Source organism: Esox lucius, chromosome 7 (genome assembly GCF_011004845.1).
Source record: "Esox lucius isolate fEsoLuc1 chromosome 7, fEsoLuc1.pri, whole genome shotgun sequence".
In the NCBI taxonomy this organism is placed as follows: domain Eukaryota; kingdom Metazoa; phylum Chordata; class Actinopteri; order Esociformes; family Esocidae; genus Esox; species Esox lucius.
Genome location: NC_047575.1, coordinates 17,911,524 through 17,920,836, shown reverse-complemented (window position 1 = coordinate 17,920,836; position 9,313 = coordinate 17,911,524). Strand labels below are relative to the sequence as shown.

Sequence of the window (9,313 nt, the reverse complement as noted above, 5' to 3'; positions counted from 1 at the left end):
TCCACAACCCATTGAACAGTAAAAGAGGAGGGGTTTCCACGATTGTCTAGTTTTTTCATTTTTACGAAAAAGTCAGTTACCATCACCTATATTGATAGTTATTGCATCAATGTCATTCACATATGAAAGAAAAACGAACGTTATTGTACCATGAAATGAAATATATTTGGAAATGTCAAGTTCGTCTTAACATATAAATGCTATTTGTGGTGGAAGTAAACTTAATAGGAAATAGTCAGTTTACTACCCAATCGGTCCCAATACTGGCATTCTACCTTACTATACTAAACAGTACGTAGGTTACTTTTGTAATACGTAGTGTGTAGTATGCAATTTGAGATTCAGACAATGAACTCCGTGACAGTAGGTGGCGTTAAATGCACCTTTTAGTTGGTTGCGAACAAGCATGTATTCCATATTCAGTCATTGGTATTGTCTGAATTTTGCCCCTGGAACGTGTTTTAATACCCACTTTTTATCGAAATTACTCTTGAATATGATCATATTTGAATTGTTGTCAATGTTTTGAGAGGTACATTTTCTTAAACAATGAATAAACTCAATTTATCTAAATTTTGAAGTAATACGTTGGTCTCTTTTATTTTGAAAAATTCCAGATTTTTGTGACCCGGAGGTGTTTCTTTAATGTTGTTCAAAAGACACTGATGAAGAACAGGACTGAACCATCTAGCTAATAGTATAGGAACTATGCCGAAGGTTGTTTCGCGAAGTGTTGTTTGTTCAGACACCCGAGATCGAGAGGAATACGATGACGGAGAAAAGCCCCTTCATGTTTATTATTGTTTGTGCGGTCAAATGGTGTTGGTTCTCGGTGAGTAGTTATAACTATTTAGCGTGGCAGCTATGTAGCCACGTTAGCATCTGTGCTAGCTAACATGTTTCTCTCGCTATCCATGTTTGGTATGGAGATCTTTTAAATGCAAGTATTCCCTTCATAAATTTGGAACATGAGCAGGAAGGTGTATCATTTGTTGAGAATACTAGGCCTACTGCTGAGCAGTTAATATACTACGTCGTAATACAAACACTACCCTGTAGCTACTCTGTTACTACCCTGTAGCTACTCTGTTACTACCCTGTAGCTACTCTGTTACTACCCTGTAGCTACTCTGTTACTACCCTGTAGCTACTCTGTTACTACCCTGTAGCTACTCTGTTACTACCCTGTAGCTACTCTGTTACTACCCTGTAGCTACATTCTCCCCTTATAGAAGAACTTGAATGATGGTTTATTTGGTCTATTTTCAATAACCTAATACTGCTAGCCACATAAGCTAGTTAATGTAACTTCCTTCGTTGATAAGAACCAAAAACCTTTTAGGAACAGACAAACACATAAGCGCCCAGCCAACGGCAAAGCAAGCGAAGGCACACGAAAATGCTAAACGCCTGTTGGCTGTTTGTGTGCCTATGCGTGCCTAACCACAAGCTTGGTGGTTAGAGACATGGACCTGTGCGCACTACATTTTAGATTGGAATCCCCTGCCTTCCAATATGGAGGGTCTTTGTTTATTATAATGAAGCTTTTGGTTAAATTATTTGCAGCTAACTGGGTAGTAAGAATGAATTTGTTGTCACGTTAAAAGAAATTGTATTTGTACAACTGATGTTATTTGCCCTTATTTTTGCAGACTGTCAACTGGAGAAACTTCCCATGCGACCAAGAGACAAAGCAAGAGTAATAGATGCTGCCAAACATGCACATAAGTTCTGTAATGTTGATGATGATGAGAATGTATACATTAAAAGGTACAGGAAAATCGCAACTATTCTGTCTGGTATATAAAACTATTAGCCAGAATGCTACTTAAACACCTTTTGCACAACCAGTCTGCATGAGTTTGACTCCAAATGTGATAAATTAGGCTGACATTGCTCAATTAGAACAGGGACATGTTTCTGAAAATGGCAAATGGGAATGTAGCCATGTAGATTGATATGATTTGTAGTTAAATTTTGCAAAAATTTAATCACAGGGCAGATGGAATTGAACGGCAGTATCGCAAGAAATGTGGAAAGTAAGTACAATATTAGAGTATTATTTCACCTTTTTTTTTAGCGCTCCCAGTTGAACCTCTGGCGGCAGAGGCTATTTGAAAAAGACTTATAACACGATTGATTAATGTTAATGTAAATAGATGCTGTACTGGTATTTAGAAGAGATTTTATGTGGCTTATTTTTTTTCTCCTGTAGTTCTTTAGTTGTTTTCCAAAGTGTCTGAGTAGATCACTTATTTACAACTGTTATTTGTCACAATGTAAAAAATGCAGTAGAAGTGAACAAAAGAGAGAAAACATTTATCGATTTACCTGTCTTCTGTTGATTTCCTTCTGAACAGGTGTGGTCTACTTCTTTTCTATCAACACCAAATAAAAAATACCCCGGTTACATTTATTGTTGATGGAGCTGTTGTCAAATTTGGACTTGGAATTGGAAACACCAGTGTCTACAGTCAGAAGCCTGAGCCTCCTAAAAAAGTCAGGGTGTGTAACAAAATTATACCAGAGTTTTTTTTGTCACTATTTCAGAGCGAATTAAAGGAGAAGATGAAATCATGTGTATTTTGTTTTCATGCTTCATTGAAAGTCCAACAGCTATAAGACTTCAATGATAAACATCTGATAAAAAATCCTTTCTTTGATATTTAAAATTTTCATTATTACTTTTTTCAGGTAATGATGACAAAAAGGACCAAAGACATGGGAAAATTCAGCTCTGTCACAGTGTCTACCATTGATGAGGAGGAAGAAGAAATTGAGGCGGTGGGTTGGCTGTTATGGTGTTTCTTTGTGTCACACTTGAACATGTGGATGTCAGACAGGGTTCTCTTATCAGGGCTCTCGTCAGACTCTAGTGACGCCTTGTGGTAGGATGGGAGTTCAATCTATTGTTTTACGGTGATCCAGTTCATGTCCTTTCAGGAACTTCTTGGTTCAGCAGGTGTGATATCAGCCTCTTGAAGTGCATAGGAGGACCCGTCTTGAACTTTGACTCGCCTATGTAGAGTAGTAACACCATCTATCGAAGATGTTAGGCAGCCATTGTTTTTGTGTATGTGTTTTCTATATTTGAACTTCATTCACAACCATGCACTGCTGTGAGCAAAAAGTCAGGCCTGATGCCACATGGTCTATTCCTGTATTTCCCTGTTTTCCATTGGCCTTACACTTATTGTTAAAAAATATACACAATGTGGTTGACTATCAACATACCGCAACAGAAAAATACAAAATTTAGGAAGAGCAACTGCGGAGAGCTTTTGGAAATCAATCCTTCCCAAAGAACCTAACCACAGGCTTTGGTTATTACATTTTACCACGATACGTTAAGAATCAGCTATTTGTAATTTTGTTGAAGTGTTTAACGTCCTTGAATTGCGCTGTGCATACAATCCTGCCTTCTGCCCCTGCTGTGTCTGGTGGCCTCTCAAATACTTTTTTTTTTGTACAGCTAAGAAAAAGACATGCATTCATAAAGGCAACAACGATAATGCAAATAATATTGGTGATTATGTATTAGTTATAACTGTTCAATATAACAACTTAGCCTTAATGGAATAATATTTTTTTTTTGGGATTAACACAGGAACTAACAAGGTAGTACTAACTATAGTACTTGAAAACAAATCTTGCATTTGTACAACCACCTTAGTTCACATTTCCTGGCTTGCCTTTATCATTTGGAACAAACAGCCAGGCTAGGGAGTGTGTTTGTATGCCCCCCCCCTTGCCTTATTCAAGCTGATAAAAATAATAAGGAATTATATCTATAGGTTGCAAGATAATACAATGCCTTGTCAAATCTGTCAATATTATAATGCAAGATTAAACAAATGAGGCCTACTCTTACATCATTATTGTGTGTTATATAGGAAGGCAATGTCATTGTTTTAAATTCAGGAGAGATTCTGTTTGCTGCTTTTAACAAGTTAACTAATGTCAGTTAATGCATTGACTTATTCTCAGCAATTTACCCCTTCATGAGAACAATGCATTTACACCTTACCATGGATTAAAAAAAAACACCCAAAACATTTTATAATTTGTTTGCTTTTCTTTAGAGAGAAATTGCTGACTCATACGCCCAGAATGCTAAAGTGATTGAGAAGCAGTTGGAAAGAAAGGGGATGAGCAAAAAGAGACTGCAAGAGCTGGTGAGTATTCCAACTCCTGTCATTTGCATGAGCTTTATGATAGGATTTCCGATGGGGGTGAGTGTTTATGTCTTAATTACCACCGCAAAATCCTTAACATTAAGAAAAATCCCTTACTAAAGATGTTTGTCACAAAACTGCTACTAAGGGGTCCTTTACTTCTTTACTGATTAAGATAATGAACCAGTATTGCACAATTATACATTTTTGTTTTCCAAAAAGGGTATGTTTTTTTGAGATTCATGTTTTCAGTACTTTGTGCTCACATCCTTTGCGAGTCACTGAGTCTTTTGAAGTTGACCGCAGAACCTAGCTATAAAATAATTATTCATGTTCTGGCAGCTGATGTATTTTTGTATTATGTTTTGGTAAGTTGTGGTTCTGGTGTCTCTAAGCAGTGTCCTGAACAATAAATCCAACTGGCTAAAATATTACATATTAATATGTACTTTTTTCTATCCACAGGCTGAACTGGAGGCAAAGAAAGCCAAGATGAAAGGCACCCTCATTGATAACCAGTTTAAATAGAGAGATGTAGGAAAGTTGTACATACTTTTTATAATCAAATGTGTATATAGATTTTGATTATTTTTTTGCAACAGTCTCATTAACAGCAACTACCTGGGAGAAACTCAGTTTAACTGCCTTACTCAACAGTAGAATGAGAGCTTAGGGATTTGATCTAGGAATCCGTCAATTACAAATCAAATGCTCTACCGGTTAAACTGCCTGCTGCTTCCTTTATGTATTATGAAGCATTTTGCCTGTTTTATTTTCTTTATAATGTGTATGTCGATTTATAATTAAACATGATGTACTGTAACAATATTTGTTTTTCGTGTTTGTTTTGTCTTGTTGGCTGGGCTGCATTACTTGGAATACAGTGAGGGGAAAAAGTATTTGATCCCTTGCTGATTTTGTACATTTGCCCACTGACAAAGAAATGATCAGTCTATAATTTTAATGGTAGGTTTATTGGAACAGTGAGAGACAGAATAATAACAAAAAGATTCAGAAAAATGCATGTACAAAATGTTCTAAATTGATTTGCATTTTAATGAGTGAAATAAGTATTTGATCCCCTCTCAATCAGATTTCTGGCTCCCAGGTGTCTTTTATACAGGTAATGAACTGAGATTAGGAGCACGCTCTTAAAAGGGAGTGCTCCTAATCTCAGTTTGTTACCTGTATAAAAGACACCTTTCCACAGAAGCAAGCAATCAATCAGATTCCAAGCTCTCCACCATGGCCAAGACCAAAGAGCTGTCCAAAGATGTCAGGGACCAGATTGTAGACCTACACAAGGCTGGATTGTGCTACAATACCATCGCCAAGCAGCTTGGTGAAAAGGTGACAACAGTTGGTGCGATTATTCGCAAATGGAAGAAACACAAAAGAACTGTCAATCTCCCTCGGTCTGGAGCTCCATGCAAGATCTCATCTGGAGTTGCAATGATCATGAGAACGGTGAGGAATCAGCCCAGAACTACATGGGAGGATCTGATAAAATGATATCAAGGAAGCTGGGACCATAGTAACCAAGAAAACAATTGGTATCACACTATGCTGTGAAGGTCTGATATCCTGCAGCGCCCGCAACATCTGAATGATTCAAAGTGGGCATATATTTTTCAAGAAACAACAACATTCTCAGATTCAACATTTCATATGTTGCCTTTGTCCTATTTTCTATTGAATATAGCATTTAAATGATTTGCATATCATGGCATTCTGTTTTCTTAGTACTAAGTAATGTTTTGCTGAGGGGTCATATACTTATTTCCCTCATTAAAATGCAAATCAATTCATAACATTTGACATGCGTTTTTCTGGATTTCTTTGTTGTTATTCTGTTTTACTGTTCAAATAATCCAACCAATGAAATTATAGACTGATCATTTCTTTGTCAGTGTGCAAACGTACAAAATCAGCAGGGGATCAAATACTTTTCCCCCTCATTATAAGTACAGTATAGAGATATTAAAAGCACGGTTGCACTCAATGCTCTATGTAAATCACAACAGGAAAAAATTGTGTTTATGGTCTTAATAGGATTTAACAATAACAGGGTTGTAGAATGCACAGTATCTTTCTAAGAAAATATATGGTAATATTTATATGATCCACTTTTACACAGATAAATGTTTAACCCATTCAAGGCGACATGCACATTCTGAGAGGTTTACGTCAGTTTATTCAGTGACGTAATCCAGTACTGTTCTGCCGTCTTTTGGACCATTAACAAAGGCTGATGTAACCATGTAATCCCCAAATGTTTTATCATGTATTGCTATGTGAGCTGTGCAGTATTTCCAGATGTTAAGAGTTCATGGCAGTTTTAACATGTATATTAATTTTGAGTTTAGGATATCAGCAATTTTTTTATATCGAAAATGTCATGTCTTACACTTTTTTTGTAGTTGGTACTTTACAAAAAGAATTTGCTAATGCCTAAAAAGTGTTGAAAATGGCTATTATTCCCCACAAACTTTGCTTTTGGGGTAGTCATGTATGTGGTGAATTTAGCCCCATATAATCAGAACTATCCCTTTTTAATTTTTAATGACTAACTGAGGGTATGATTGTAATTGTACTTAAAGATTATTCACATACATGATTATGATAGCCAACTATCATGTCCTGTTGCCCAAAGATATTTTGAAAGGCCAAGGTGCTGCAGACACGTTTTGCATTTTTGTCGTCAATAGAAAACTGTTTTCATATTATGTAAATGCTTTTTATATTGAAAATAATATGTAATCCAGGTAAATGTTGTAAATTAAATAGGCCCTTAGGAAGAGGACAGGCGCTGTTATATATGCTGATAGATAACAAATAGATTTTGTGTGTGCTGCCTCATTCTTATAACCCAGTGAAACAGGAAGGCCACAATTACGGTTCCTTAACACTGACATTTAATCCTTTTGTCAGTGTTAAGGAGCATCAATTTTGGCACCTATCCTTTAAGAAATTATACTTATATTATATTATTAGTTAAAATAGTTCTTTTTTGCTGTTTTTTTGGCATAAAATATCTCATTATCAGTGTTCATTATTTGCTTATCTTTAAAGGGTGTCAATCTTTTTGGATGTAACTAGGTATTTTGTGGAGATGAAAACTAAATTGAATGTTAGTGATAGTTTAAACAGTAATCAAACAAGATTGTAAGTGTTTAAGAACCATAACATTTAAGAAAAGAGATACCAGCACACTGTTCTTGCCTACATCACTGTTGTTCTTTTATTTAAAGGTGGACATTTCAGGTATTTGGATGTTGAAATAGACTGCTACAGGGTACACATTTGTTTACCCTGATATAATTTTTAAGGTTTGTTCTATGCTTCAGACAATGGGACGTTTTTTATCTATATCATAGACAACACTTGAAATCATGTGGAAGGGCATGTGGAAGAGGATGGTATTAGAATGTATATTTTTCTGTGTATGCAGATGACAGAAATATCCAGTGTTAGTGTCATATTGTTGCATTGTGCACTGCCTTTGCATTTATAGCTTCCATCTGGTAGGGGGCGTATAATAGCTTTCCTGGCTGGCACAAACCAACTTATTGCAGTGTCTGGAAAATGATTTCACATGCAGTCAGTTGTTTTCTGCATTTTACCCCTACGCAAAGACACTGAGCATATATTTAACCCTAAGGACCACCCTACAATAGTTTTTCACACCTCCTAATACTACCAGCTGATAATTGTTTATTCTAATTGTCTTCCCCTTAACATAGTATGAATACTTTTTAAGCCATTGTTGACCTGAAGTGACATTTTAATTTGGTTTAAATGCCAAATTTTAGAAGCATTTTAAGACTTCACTTTTTTACAGAGACATGAAAGGAGGAGACATCCGTTGAAAGAACAGTGGGCCAGACAGTGGGTTTGAACAGTGGGCCAGACAGTGGGTCAAACCTGAACAGTGGGCCAGACAGTGGGTCAAACCTGAACAGTGGGCCAGACAGTGGGTCTGAACAGTGGGCCAGACAGTGGGTCAAACCTGAACAGTGGGCCAGACAGTGGGTTTGAACAGTGGGCCAGACAGTGGGTCAAACCTGAACAGTGGGCCAGACAGTGGGTCAAACCTGAACAGTGGGCCAGACAGTGGGTCAAACCTGAACAGTGGGCAAGACCCTAACCCATGCTACACTAAATTGTTATAATAAAATGTATTAAACATTTAATGATTAACAATGTTTGCGCATTTTACTTGTGCATTCAGTTTTCCTCTGAAATAAGAGCAGATGGGATGATCAGTCTTTAAGCCACCATAATGTGTGTGTATCTCTGCTTGACTGTCTAAGAAAGAGATACATAAGGTTTTGCTGTACTTGCCATTGGCTGGTGATTGAAAGGACAGGAACAGTAGAGTTCTCTCATGCAGCCCGGTGGAAAGAATTGTTCACTGATGTGGTTAATACGTACACGCACTGGTCTTCAGCATCTGTGACAAATGTCCATTTTAGATGGGGATGCTATCAGGGTCTGTGCTCATCTCAATCAAGTGGGAAGGACACCTGGTTTTTACACACAATCCTTATAATACTTGAGTGATCAGGCCCACCGAGGGTCCACACATTATGATCTAAAGAGCAGGAATTGGAAGAGGATTCATATTCTCCTTTTTTTACTGGGATGGTGAGTCCCTGGGTATTACTATCACACACTATATATGTTAACAGTGAGGTTTTGGAAACATGCATATGTGTGATCTGTCAAGTGGTACAAATTAATGTACTGCTGAGGTTGCTGAGGTTTTCTGCTTCAATATAGGTTTATTAATGTAAAATGTATGTGTTGTAGGCCTACATGATAGGCTAAATTGTATTATGTATTAGTGTGGCTATACCTAAATCAAAGGAATACTAACAGCTTTCATTCCACATGCATTACAATCTTTTCATAATATTAGTTTATCTGTCGTTATGTTTTTTTACTCTGCATTTCATGATGAACGTTGTAGGTATATACACTATTGTTCAAATGTGTGTGGTCACTTAAAAATGTTCTTGTTTTCGAAAGATAAGCAAATTATTTGTCCATTTAAATTAAATTAAATGTATCAGAAATACAGTGTAGACATTGTTAATGTTGCATATGACTATTGTAGCTGGAAACGGCTGATTTCT

At 36.7% G+C, this 9,313-nt stretch overlaps 1 protein-coding gene across 1 annotated transcript; it reads left to right on the top strand.

Moving 5' to 3' along the window:
* Positions 1-647: 647 nt before the first annotated feature.
* c7hxorf56 (chromosome 7 CXorf56 homolog) lies at positions 648-5,003 on the top strand. Its single transcript, XM_010895405.3, has 7 exons — positions 648-832; positions 1,653-1,770; positions 1,998-2,039; positions 2,361-2,505; positions 2,695-2,784; positions 4,083-4,175; positions 4,641-5,003. Exons 1-7 carry the CDS (start codon positions 709-711, stop codon positions 4,701-4,703), a joined length of 675 nt encoding a protein of 224 aa, XP_010893707.1. The 5' UTR covers positions 648-708; the 3' UTR covers positions 4,704-5,003.
* The last annotated feature ends 4,310 nt before the right edge of the window (positions 5,004-9,313 follow it).